Source organism: Dermacentor variabilis, chromosome 3 (genome assembly GCF_050947875.1).
Source record: "Dermacentor variabilis isolate Ectoservices chromosome 3, ASM5094787v1, whole genome shotgun sequence".
Taxonomy (NCBI): Eukaryota; Metazoa; Arthropoda; class Arachnida; order Ixodida; family Ixodidae; genus Dermacentor; species Dermacentor variabilis.
The window spans coordinates 44,704,273-44,718,035 of NC_134570.1; the positions used below are offsets into that span (position 1 = coordinate 44,704,273).

Here is a 13,763-nt window from a genome sequence, read left to right on the forward strand (position 1 = left end):
TCGGCGTTCCAAGCGCTTGCGTGTCTCTTCCTTTCCTTCCGCTCTTCCGTGTTGGAGGTACCGTCGAAACGTCACACGTGTCTAGTTCCTTCCGGCTCCTCGGGGCGGCGGTCCCGCCCTCCACGCGAATGTATACAAAACTCACGGTAAATGAGTCCCTACCTATGTTCAAAATTCTGTCACCTCTGTGTCGTATGCTAAGTGGTCCTCCACCTTCACAGAGTGCCATGGATCATGATTTTTGACGGAACGGACTGCGCTCAAAATTCATATTTCTCTTTGCTTATAAATAATGAAGTATTCAGCATTCTGTTTGATATTAGCAAGTAGTAGTTTTTTCTAGAGTATTCGTGTTCATGTTGCGTTCGGAAACTATTCGAACAGCCATGCCCACACGTAACGCCAAGTGGTAAAGGGGACAGCGGCAGTTTGGTGCAGGCATAGGACACAGAACAGCGTGCCCACGGAGCCACGTGCGCTTCCGCAACACGCCGCGGCGCACTCTGCAGCTGCCCACCTTCCTGCAGTCGTAGCACATGAGCGGAGAACCGCTGAGCAGCCCGAACTCGTTGGCGCACAGCACGCACTGGCTCGTGCCGTTGCCCAGCGCGTTGCGCTTCATGTTCTCCAGCCGGTCAACCAGACGCCTGCGACGGGCACGAGAAAAAAAGAGGCTCATTATAAGTGTTCGGTCATCAGAGGTGCGATGACCGAACACCTTTATTTACTTATACATTGCATAATTTTACACTGCTGTACTAATTATACATTTTGTACCAAGCTTGTTAACCGAGAGTCCCGCTGAAGTCGTTTGACTTTGGGACTTTCGCCTGTGTGCTATTAACAACCAGCAATGCATCTTGAAAAAGTAATAAACTGAAAGTGAAATTGAAACCGTAGGTCTTAAAATCGTATCTCGCACCATGTTTCCTTAAATACCTTTTTTTTTTCGTTGGCCAACTTGACGAACGTTAGCTGGGGCATCCTAATACCATTAAGGCAATCTTGGCCAAGCAGTATGGCTGGTAATTACATAGTTTTTTTGTTAGAAGCCTTTAAACAACACCTAAGCAGAAGACGCGCGCACCTGGCGGTTGTCGCTATGACGCGAGGCCCAGCATGCCGCCTCCGAGATGCTTTTCGGCGCGCAGCTGGCTGCCGCAGGCGGCGCCTTAACTCGAAGATCATGGCGAGGAGCCGCTTGTTCTAAGTAATGCGTCACTTCCGGATAGAGGTGATGGCGGCACTTTGCTTGTTTGTTTGTTTGTTTGCTTGCTTGCTTGTTTGTTTGTTTGTTTGTTTGGGTATCAAAAACATGTATTTTTATAGTTTTTGGTTACGCTTCCGCTCGTATTTCAAGCACCAAATTCTTTCGTGGTGGCTCCTCTACACCCTCGTTATTTTAAACTAACCTTTCTTGCGTGGTTCAAAATTTCGTTGCAGTTGGCCTTTAAGTATTCTCAATATCTCGTAGATCCTGCACAACCGTAACAAATATCTAACTTCGATTGTACTAGAATGCTTTAGCTTCGACATTTCTCGAAGCGCTCTAATGGAGTTACGTTCACTGTGACAGGCTACAAACTATAGGCTTCCTCCACTTGGGAGTACACGGGAGATTATGAAAAAATTAGAGGACGCTTAAGCTTCGCCTTCAAGAGTGGAACGCGACAGCGTTCCCGTCGACCCGCCAAGGGGTGTAAGACAATGGGCTACGGCGCAGCGACTACGCACCCCGCATCGGAAGCGGTGAGCGTCGAGCAACGCAGCGTTCGGCGCGACAACGAAATGTGCGCCTGAGCAAGCGACGCACGCCTGAGCCTTAGAAACAGCTAATTGCTAAGGCAACACCGCGTTCACTAGAGGCGCTTTTGTACCGCTTTGAAGCATCGAACTCGCGGCTCAGTGGTCATTCCTTCGTCGGCTCTCGTGCGCGTCGGACGCTGGGATCATGTGCTCCCTCCGAGCGGTGTCAGCGGCTTCAGGCCGTGGTTCTACTGTATCTGCTGAGGATTACAAGGTTATTCTGCCCCAACTGCCAACTGGAAACGCTTCCCTGAACACTGTATTTCTTCATTGTGATGTGTCTGCGAGGCCCTACCGAATCAACAATTTCGAAGAAGAAATTGAGCGCCTACAAGTAGTCAAGGATGTAGCGTCGATCGGTGCCTACCAGATGAATCATGTCTGGGCGCTAACGACATATTCCATGGCCGCAAAACAAGTGCTCGTAGATGCAAAGGAACTGCGCATCAAAGGTAAAAGATGCCTTGTCATCGATCCCAACGACAGTCAGGTGAGAGTCAAACTTCACTGGCTTCCTTACCATATCAGTGACGACGCCGTGCGAAAAGCGTTGGAACCATATGGGAAAATCGAAGAAATGAGTAGAGAAACATGGCTGACTGGAAAATTCAAGGGAGCGCAAACCTCATCTAGGTCGGTGATTTTGAGACTGAAACACGGATTTACTGTCGAATCGCTTCCGCATCAGATTCGTATTCAGGGCAGCAACACTCTTGTAATTGTGCCTGGACGACCACCCCTGTGTCTGAGATGTAAGAAATCGGGCCATATAAGAAAGGATTGTCGTATCCCGCGGTGTTCTGCATGCCGCAAATTTGGTCATGAAGCTGACGACTGCAGGAAAACTTACGCTACCATGACACGGGGAGAAGGCGAGAACGACGACACAGATGCGCTCATGGACGAGGATGAAGCTGTAGAAACTTTACAGCCTCGTAACATTAATCTTTCCTCGTGGGTGCCTGAGCCTGCAACACCAACCACGCAAAAAGAAGCTGAGGCCGACTCTCCAGTGAAGGCTGTATCACCTGTTGTCTCTGTAACAACGGATAAAATCTCGGGGGAGCCCGAAGAAAAGTGCAGTGTAGTGTTTCAAGTTCCGTGCCCTTCAGTGCCTGTGGAGTCGCCGACGGCGTCTAAAGTGAGCTACCCAGCAGAACCAGAACGCCCGGAGACGCCCGTGGCGTTTGAAGACGCAATATCTGCGACAGAAGCAGAGATTGCGGACTTAGAAGCGGAACGTCCCAAGACGCCAGCGGCGTCTGAAGCCCCGTACCTTCCCATGGAAGCGGAGACGCCAGAGGCGTACCATTCCCTGGAGTCTGAGCCGGAGGACGCAAGCAATAGGGCTACAAGGATGCCTGAGCTTGGTTCGGACGAGGATGAAGGCACATCAGGGAGCATTACAGAGATGAGAAGCGTGGTGCAAAACCGTGTTACCACGGCTCCTCGGATACCGCCCGTGGAAAAACGTCACAAGCGCTCCTTGTGACCTGTAAAGATCACGCCTCAAAGGTATGCATCATTGGCCGGAGTATCGGCAGTTTCATCACTATGGCTTACTTAAAGCTAGCAACCTTTAACTGCGTGAGCTTGGTCGCACGCAGGAGGAAGCAGTGGTTTCTAAATCTGCTACTGCAAGAAAATGTTGACATTGCGTTTATTCAGGAGACAAAACTTTCATCGAGTGTGCAGTTGGAAGAGATGGACCACTTTGTTCGCAACCATAACTCGTTTCATTTTTCGCCTGCTTGTGGTTACAGTGGAGGGACGGCAGTTTTGGTAAAGAAACACTCAGCGGTACTAGTGTACCCCGAGTGGGACAAGGACCGAAACTGCCGTGTATGTAGTGTGGATTTGATATACCGGAATGAACCATACAAGCTTGTTTCCATTCATGCTCCGAATGACGCACCGCTACGAAAAGAATTCTTTGCAGGCCTGAGGCAGTATCTTGACTCACCATGCCGTACCATATTTGCCGGAGACTTTGTGTTTTACGTGCTTCAGACTGTTCGAAAAAGCGATCTCCAGATACCAGCCTAGCAGAGCTCAGGAAGCTTTTGAGAGACTATGACTTGCAAGATGTTACCGAGCTTGCGCCAGGAGATAATGATGGTTTTACACATTGGCAAGGGGACTGCCATTCAAGGCTTGATCGGTTTTACGTGTCTAGTGACCTCTCATCGTACAACGTGCGTTACAAAGTGCAACCTGTTGCATTCTCAGATCATGCGTTTGTCACAGCCATATTTGAAGAAAAGGAAATAACAAGAAAGAGGCACAAAGAGTGGCAGTTGTGGAAGCTGAATGAGAGTCTGCTGGATGACAAAGAAATATTCGGCAGCATTAAGAATCTAATCAAGGAAAAAACGAAAGGAGGAAAGGTAGACGCGATATTGTGGGAAGAGATAAAGGAAGAATGTAAGATGTTTCTACTTGCAAAAGGACAGGAAAAATCAGCACTGAAGAAGAGCGAAAAGGTGAGCTTGATACGAACTCTCAAAAATCTAATCGAAGCCGAAAACTGTCACCCGGGTACCCTCACAGAAGATATCAAAGAGTGCAAAGGCCAGCTGCTGTCAATCTTGGAGAAGGAATATAAAGGCGCTATGATCCGGTCTAGGACGGAATCACAGCAGAGAGATGAGGAACCGCTCAAGATTTTCAAGACAAAAGAAAGACAGCACGGCATGAAAAACAGAATAGAAGCAATACAGAGCGGGGACAGTATTCTCAAATCACAGAATGACATCGAGACTGCCTTCACTCAAGCATACAAAGACCTCTTCGAATACGGAAGTAACACATGCGACCGTGAACTCTTGCAAAAGTTTGCCTCAACGTTAAACTGCATAGATGACGAGACAAAACAGCAAACGGATGAGTGTATATCAGAAAGCGAAATAGAATGGGCCATACAAAAGCTAAAACCAAGAAAATTGCCAGGAGTGGATGGACTCAGCACTGCCTTTTACAAGAAATTTTCACCAGAATTAGTCCCAATATTACGCGACGTCTACGATGACATTTTGAAACGAGGATTACTGCCGCCATCTATGCGACGAGGTCTTACTGTCTTACTGCCAAAGAAGCATTCAAGGCAAGTGCCGACAGTGAGCGATTTCCGCCCCATTAGTCTTTTAACGACTGATTACAAAATACTTGCTAAAATTATAGCTAGACGGCTGGACTTTGCCCTCGGATCAGTTATAGGCAATCATCAATCTTATGGCATCAAAGGACGTCGCATCAGTGATAACCTGCATGCTATGAGGATACTGTGCGAAGCTACCTCCGTTGGTGGATCCAGGGCAGCGGTTTTGCAAGTGGATCTGAGCAAGGCTTTCGATAGAGTAACACATGACTTTCTCTTCAACTTGCTTAAGGCCTGCAACATTGGGGACCGACTTCTAAAATATATTGGTGTCTGCTACAGACAAGTGACGACACGACTGGTAATCAACGGACAAACAACTCCCACCATACAGCTCAACAGATCCGTTAGGCAAGGATGCCCCATGTCACCAGTCCTTTTTGCTCTGTACTTAGAACCCTTGTGCCGAACAATTCTGAACGACAGCAACATAACAGGCTTCAGTTTCGCAGATACTTCTCTGAAAGTCCTCGCCTACGCCGACGACCTTACGCTTGTGGGTGCCTCCAGAGAGGAAATCCGCCAAGGAGTGCAGCATGTCATGGACTTTTGTAAAGTTTCTGGTGCTAAAGTGAATCGAGAAAAGTGCGCGGGTGCATGGCTAGGTGCCTGGGACTTAAAACCAACCACCTTCCTAGAGGTGAAGTGGACGTCTGAAATCATCAGCTACCTCGGTGTGTGTTTTAATACTGCCAACCTACAGAATGGACAAAATACAATTCGAAGTGGTACCCTCGCGAAAAAAGTGCAACAGTGGCATGGGAGAACGGTCCCGCTTATGAACAGAGCCTTTGTGTGTAACACTGTGTTCTTTCCAGCTATATGGTACTCAGCGCAAGTGATGCCCTGTTTGCCGGCTCAGGTGAATCGAGTGCTTAGATTTTGCGCACCATATATTTGGGAGTCACGGTTTGAGCGCATGAGGCGCAGTAATTTATTCTTAAGTAAGGCAAAAGGAGGCCTTGGGCTGGTAAACGTAGAGGTAAAACTCAAAGTTCACAGGTACCTTTTTTTCAAAAACCAAACCCATCATATTATACGTCATTCTTTCAAACAATTAGGAGGGGGGTACTTAAGCGAGTGGATCGAAGGTGCCCAAGGAGTCCCACGAGCCCGCGCCCTAAAATTCTACAGGGAGGTGGAGCAGGCAGCTCGCTTCTTCGAGCAGCGTTTTTCTCAAGAGTACCTAAAAAATGTAAAACGGAAGAGTCTGTACTGGAACACTATAGATATGCTATTCCCACCACCCCTATATCGGTCTCGACTTGGAAGCCAGCTGGAGTCTGACGTTTTCAAGCGTCTACCAAAATATCCTGTAAAAACAGCGATTAAGGATTTCTTTGTTAGGTTACATGTCGAAGTTCTACCTGTAAAAACATGGCTACGTAACAAGGGTTTCTTCGTGCCGTGGTCAACGGACTGCCCGCTCTGTCCCTATCCAGAATCGTTGCAGCACGTATTTTTGTTTTTTACAAATGCAGTACTATTTTGGCACAACATACGAATTGTGTTTGACGTGCAGATATACCCAAATTGGGATAACGTAAAATATCTGACACTGGAAGATGACAGAAATAACAGTGTTGAAACCCTGTCATTGCTAGGTTTGTATGCAATTTGGAGATCCTGAACTGATTACGTCCTAGCACTAGAAAACGCAAAACCTGCGTGGACGCACTTTTGTGATGCTTTTGCGTATACAAGTTCGCTGCTGGGCGGCGAAGATGAGTTTAGCAAGCGATGGCAGGTGTGGCAGAATCGCCTGCAGCAAAGATGAATACTTATATAGATGTGCAATTCTCTGTGTATGTGTGTGTGTGTTAGAAAAGCTGTGAAGAAAGAACGCTTCCGTGCATGGTACCTGCTTTGTTAAAAAAGGAAATAAAAGGAATTAAAAAAAAAACTCGTGGCTCAGTGGTAACGTCTCCGTCTCACACTCCGGAGACCCTGGTTCGATTCCCACCCAGCCCATCTTGGAAGTTGCTTTTTATTTATGAAGTGCCTGCCGTGATTTATCGCTCACGGCCAACGCCACGGACGCCGACGCCGACACCGACACCTACGCCGACGACACCGGCTTTTCTGCGACACGAGCTCCTTACGCTATCGCGTTAAAAGGAGTTATAGGGCAGGCAGCTAGAGGGCCAACTGATACATGGCCTTGTGCGCGACTCTTCGGCATGGCCTTTAAGAATGTCGGACGCCAGGCTTCTGCGCAGCGTAGATATCGTGGATGCCACAAGGCGCCGCGACTGGCCCCCTCTTGCTAGGGTGCCTCGACGAGCCCAACCTCTTGCTGCTGAGGTGCTCGGAACTAGCACGTGCTCTGATTGGTGTGAGTGGTCCTGCAGGCGTGGCAGGCGCGACCCAGCTGGGTCGATTGACTGGCGCCCGCGGCGCGCTCAAAATGCCTGGATGAAAAATGTCGGACGCGGAGTGCTGATATTTGCGTCTAGCGGCACATACTAGGTGCACGCATCGTCTGCTTAGGTGCCGTTTAAAGACTGCTAAAACAAGAAAACCGTACAACTGCCCACTCCGCGGCTTTGCCAAGGTTTCTTCAGTGGTACTTACTGCTCATTTGGAACAAAAATTAGGCAAAATATAAATTTCGTTGCAGTTGGCCTTCAAGCAGTGACAAGCTAGGAAAATAACAGCGACGAGCGAAAACCGACACCGCAGACGAGAAAGAGAAGAAAAAGGAACGGAGCCCGCTCACCCGACCCGTCGCTTCTCGAGCTGTTCGAGCATGTCGGCCCTCTTGATGACGTCCACGATGAGCTCCTGCTCGCTGTCGTTGAGTTGCTCCTGGCGCGAGAAGCTGCTCAGGGCGCCCGTCTTCACCGACCAGCCCGTTTGCAACCTGCGACAGAAGGAAGACCCTGAGGCGACTACTGCCACGAGGCAGACGCTCAAAACGAGTTTAGGGTGAGACTGCAGAAATGGAGACGCCAGGAAGGCGGCTCCCGTTGTCAAATGAAATTGATTGCACTTCGAAGTTTCTGCATTCAAAATTGAAAACAAAAGTGAAAATTTAGTGCTCGAACCTCACTTATTTTTGCGGCTCGTCAGTAAATAAACACGTTTACTACCGTCTGTTCTATGGTGCTTCTACGTTCTTTCCTAACCTTCTGGTTGACTATCACTGATATATGTGAGCATGCCGGTATTACATTGATTATGCTTAAATTTAATTTAATAACTTTATTTTGTTATGTTGCAATTTTCGTTTTTATATGATTTTTACCCTCAGTTCTTTTTCTTTTTTTTGTAACTGTGTGTGTGAAACCTGTCCTAAGCCCCCCTTACTCAATGTCACATAAAGGGGCCATCATCACCATTATCATAGTCAGTTTATTTTATTTCCATCTTAAGGCAAAGGCCTCCCATAACGATTCTAAAGTGACCCTGCCTCGCGTCAGTCGGTTCCACCCTATGTCCGCAAGTTTCCCAATCTAAACCCACTTCCTTATCCCCTGCCGTCATCGAATGCGCTTTCGTATATTTGGCACCCGTTCTGTTAAACTAATGCACCAGCGGTTGTCTTCTCTACGTATTACGTAAGCTGCTGAACTCCACTACCAATCCCCTAATGTGCTTGCTCTATTAAAACTTCTTTCTGGGCGAGTTGGTGCATACTTGACATAAAAATTGTAACAGCGCAAACACATGCGACCACAAAGTACAGCGCTTGTGTCTCGTCCTTGGTACTTTGTGGTTGCATGTGTTTGCGCTGTTACAATTTTTATGTCATGTGCTTGCTCTCTTCCTTGCATTCTAACTCGGGTGAAGGAAATCTCTCTCCTGAGACTTCGTGCTGGGACGGCCCTCACCCCTACTGCAACTTCTGCCTGGGGTTCAGCCCCTTAAGATCATGTGGAGTGCTCAAAGAGCTATAGCCCCGTGTCTGCAGCGGCTACTCTGACATCTGTGCTGCGGCCATGTCTATGGAGAAAGGCTACAAGAGAGAAAGAGCTTAGACGTTCCGGGATGCACACAGACCAGCCCAAAGGCTACGAACGCTAATTAATTACGGGCGATAAGAGCCACGGGCCACTTAGGCAGCTTCTTCACGAAGAAAATCTACGGGCATTGTTTTAACAATAACACGCCGTACGGCCAACCGGGACATTAAAAAGAACACTACAATATCAGCTACACCCGTTTGCTCACTAATCTATGCTGCCGTCTTCCTGCCTCATAGCGCTGCGCCTATTGTTATCCTTTAAATACCTTGAATTTCTACTCACACTGCAAGGAAAGTGTGAAACGTGCGATGGCCAACCTCGACGCACGCCTCAGTGTCTAGACGGTACCGTTATAACAACGGGTGTTTGCACTGCGAGTCTCCCTTGTTCGGTACAGGAGGTAAAACGACGTGACTCGATAGGAACAGGGAAGTATAGGCCTGACACCGGGCTGGTGAATTTAACGAACAGCAAGGAACTACGAGAAAGCAAGAAGGTCATTATGCAAGAAAAGGTGAGGCGTGCAGACAGGACACAAGAGAACTGGACAACACGAACTCCTTCACTTCTCTTCTCTTGTGTCACGTGTCTGCACGCCTCACCGTTCCTTGTACAATGAATCCTTACCAAATAGCTCAGCTTTCTGTCGTTCTAAGCAAAAAGGTCACTTTCTGTACTTCCTTGATCTTCGTCGATCCTTCACTATGTTACAAATACAGGTACAATCGAGGTACAAATGCGCGCAGTTCGTTTCACCGTCTAGGCGCCCGCATTCCGCTCAAGAAGGAATGCGGAAACCTTCGACAACTGGAATTTCGGAGCACGTCGATGGAATTGTCATTTCGTGCGAATATACAAAAAAGGCCATAAGTAAGGAGTGGCGGGGAGGGAGGAGGAAAGAACAAGAAACATCCGAAAGGACACTGTGGATGCCCGCAATTCAGGGAGTAGACGATTGAAAGTATGCGGGAAAAGGGAGACTAAAACAATGACTCACGGCCGAAAAACACTACAACGCACCAGCCGTTAACTGTTACACTAAATCTAAGAATGACAAAAATGAAAAGCACGTCAAGTACCCCGGTCCCTCGTCACACTACGCGGCAAACAAAGCTGTTCGTACATGTAACGTGGTTCCTGGATGCAAGACCACCGGATGAGGGGATGGGAGGATGGACGGATGGATGTTATGAGCGTCCCCTTTGGAACGGGGCGGTGGGCTGCGCCACCAAGCTCTTGCACAAGGATGACACAAGCGATGACAACGACACCTTCTCGCACTTTGCATAAATGCAATGCGCTAGAAAAGTATTTGTTTTCCATTACTGTCCTCGTCAAAAGAAATGAGTCACCATACAAGAATGACGCGGCTGCTGATGCCTTTACGCCAACAGTAAAGTAGAACGTAGTCATAATTACAATGATAGCTCTGCGCGCTCTGGTAGAACTCAACGTCACATGATGGCAACCCCAGCGTTGCTGCTCACGTGTGCTTCTCCAATATTCCGGTATTTCGTAAACTGTAATGCCTCTCCCCCTGCAGGGATATGCCACAGGCTCTTTATTCCCCCAAGGGCGCCCCACGCCGCATGTGGAAAGCAAAAGTATAGCTCCGATTCTTCGACCATCTGCAGCGTGTCAATGAGGATATCCGCCAGAGACACTTTCTGATGCACGACGAATTTTCTTTTCCGTTGTCAGGCGGCCCTCGAATATAGGCCCGAGCCCGTTCCGATCGACGCCGTTCCCCGTAGCCCACGGGTTGCTTTGGGACAGATGAACCTATCGATCAAATACGCCACACAACACGAGAACTTCGTTGGTCGGCCTAGGGAAGCGCTTGGCGGGCAATAAAGGCTCGCTTCAGGGCCATCGAGACACGTGCGCCATCCTTGACGATTCTGCGGCTGTCCCTTGTCAGTCAGACACGTTCATCTGATGCCTATAGCGCCATCGTTCTTTTGTCCGCTCACGTAAAGAAAATCCCACCGTCTCTACCATTCCCGCACCGCCACCAACGCTTTTGCTTGTCCCTTTGGCGCCCCTTTCGAAACCCGCATGCTTCTTCAAGATTTCATCTAGAGCAACCACACATTTGCTCTCTGATACATGGTGGAAACGGGAATAAAAAAAGGACCCTACCTTCAAAAAAAGATGCTGCTTAAATAGCTCACAGAAGATCTCTCGAAGTTTCTCTGTGACGCCTTGTAGGCAGCTTGGAGATACCATATAGGATTACCATAGGCTTACACTTTTTTTGTCAACTAGCGCTTGCAGACTTTCTGGAAAGACCGCTTCAGCAATTCAATGGATCCCAGTATTAGATCAAAAGAAGCTGACTTCTCGACGATTTTTTTTTCTTTTCTTGACAGTATGTACAGACCCCTGAGCGAAAGTACAAGATTCACAGGCTCCTCGAAAAGAAAAAGAAAATAAACAATCCTAAAATTATTCGTAATTCGGGCGCGCAAACAGAAGCGCACTGGAAAGGTTCCAATGCAAAGTTTAGAGCCCTCATTTTCAAGTTACACTCGGAGGTAGAGAAGAAAAACGACCCTATCGCGGAATGTCTGGTCTGTATACTTTAACTCAGTGGGTCCTACTTTACGTAGCCGAAAAGACAAGCTTCAAAGACGGCCCCCAGAGCGGTTTACAAGAAATCTATGAACGAACCTGCGCAAATTCGTTTTCGTAAAGGCAAACCGCTCCAGCTAGAGATATTTGTCCGAGAGTGCCCTCATGTTTTCCTGGCAGCCCGCATCGCACATATTCCAGTAAATGCCATATAGTTCCGGACCCAGCCGGACTGTACGACGGCGACGATTCGAACGAGAAGATGTTTAAAAAAAAGTTTCGCTCCTTCTCTGTCTTCACAACTGAATACTGGTAAGCGCAATTCCAAGACGGGATAGAAGATAGAGAAACAAGAACAGGACAAGCGCTAAAATTTTGTTAACCTATTTCTCTGTCTTCATCTGACTCGCGTGTAAAGATTGCAAATTAGGTGCGATTGTTAAGAAGCCAGGTGGCCGATTGTTCCCGAAGGGGCAGCAGCGGTGGCATATATTTGTAAGCGTTATTTTTGATAACTTTTGGTTCGATAATGCACGCGCCTCAAAGACAAAGGTTTTCGATTGGAATTCGAGGAACAAAGACGGTGCGCCTATCTGACATCTCTTTGTTTCGCCAACACACATTCGCAAATATATTTCTTTTTTCTTTCTTCTTCTCAAGCATGCTGAAGTATTTGTCTTTGGCATACATTCGCGGCTCGCGTGGTGAAGAGTCCGCGGTTCTTCAATGAGAATCAAAAGCATGGTGAATGAGAAGAGAGAGCTTGCGACCTATATGTTCCAACACTACCACAGCTGCGAGGCCCGTCTAACAATTTCTCGCTTCCCTTTACTGTTTCGAACGCCGCTGTGTTGGCATAGTCCGCAAATTGAGCAGATTTGCCGGACTAAATTGAAAAGCTCGTCATGACTTTATTTGTTTCCAGAACAAGTATCAGTAACAAATGCAATGAGTGTTTCCGCTTGTGGCGCGGTTCTTTCTTTCCTTTCCTTTTTTACACAGTAGAAGCTGATCTACAATTTACCAAGTAGAGTCTGCCATGCCTTGTTTTTACGACTGGTACGTATTGTCTCGCTGCACGTATTGTAGGCGAATTTTGAAGCCACTTCTCTCGAAACAAAGCAGTCATTACCTCTCCCTGCCCCCACATTCACAAATCGTCGAACGTGTTGGTTCTCAATCTATTGTGTTCCGATCATCTACTGCGATCACGAGTTCTAAAGAACTGGTTGGAAACGGCTCATAGGCAAAATAGAGAAAGGAAAGAAAAGAAAGAAGGAAAAGAAATGAAAATGAGAAAAATGGCCTCCACTCAACGCTGTGAAGGTGGTTGTACAGCGAAGCTGCAAATAACAACTGTAACGATTACCCATTGCGACGTAGGTTGAAATAATTTACCTGGCGCGGCATTCACCTGCATTTTACCTAATTATTAACCTAATATGTCTCGATGGCCAGCGACTTGGCTTGCTCCGCTACTTCGTGCATCTACAAAGAGCGGACCAGAGAGAACAAGAAATACACTTAAGTACGCTTTTGCCGCGCCTGGTATGTACGCTGCTCTTCAGGAGTCCTCTCTATAGGTGGCCTTCCCTAAGCGCTGTCACAACACAAATCAGTTGCGAGGCATGTTCTTCTTATCCTTGCGAAAGTGTAGTTACGTCACTCCCTGTTTCGTATGCTACAGTCAAGCTGTCGTCGCCGGGGCTGCTTGCGCAACTGTGATCTTTACCGAGAAACGTATGCGAGGGGCGCTACGTGCTTCGAATGCATTAGCCATTGCATCGGGGGGGGGGGGGGTGAGGGGGGAGGCGCCTGAGCCATAGATGATGATAGTTTTTTGTCTACGTTACGCCACGAAGAAATCCCGGGATACTAGCCATAGACAGCTTCGGCCGTGAAACTGTCGGTCGAAGCTCCTTGCGCCTAAGGAGAGGAACTTTCCCTGAAACGCCGCTGCGAGCAGGGAAATTCCCCTCACCAAACCAATAGCCCCATCGAGCCTTCTGACAACGTTTAGCCTTTCGAAGCAAAGCTTCCTTTGCCTCTTCTCCCGACTGTCCGGGCGCTGCTGCTTCTTGCGACACCACGAGATGGCGCTCGGCTCGTCGTCTTCCTCGCGCGCTGCTGGGTTTCTTGCAACACAACCAGGTGGCGCTCGCCTCCGCGCATCCCTGCCGGCGCCGCCGCGGCAGCGTTTCCCAATTTGTGCGTATGGCACGTGCTGTGCTTGCTTTCCTATGTAGCAAAAATGCAGG

The 13,763-nt window shown here is 48.2% G+C and overlaps 2 protein-coding genes across 2 annotated transcripts in view; one reads left to right on the plus strand and one right to left on the minus strand.

Moving 5' to 3' along the window:
• Positions 1–13,763, minus strand: part of LOC142575488 (uncharacterized) — a 164,073-nt gene that overhangs the window by 35,001 nt on the left and 115,309 nt on the right. The window contains exons 3-4 of the mRNA XM_075684895.1: positions 7,683–7,826; positions 518–647 (exon numbers count right to left, since the gene is read on the minus strand). Coding sequence (XP_075541010.1) covers positions 518–647; positions 7,683–7,826 — 274 coding nt within the window. The remainder of the gene's footprint in view (positions 1–517; positions 648–7,682; positions 7,827–13,763) is intronic.
• Positions 1,952–3,298, plus strand: LOC142573795 (uncharacterized). The gene has a single exon (XM_075683049.1). It carries the CDS (start codon positions 1,952–1,954, stop codon positions 3,296–3,298), a length of 1,347 nt encoding a protein of 448 aa, XP_075539164.1.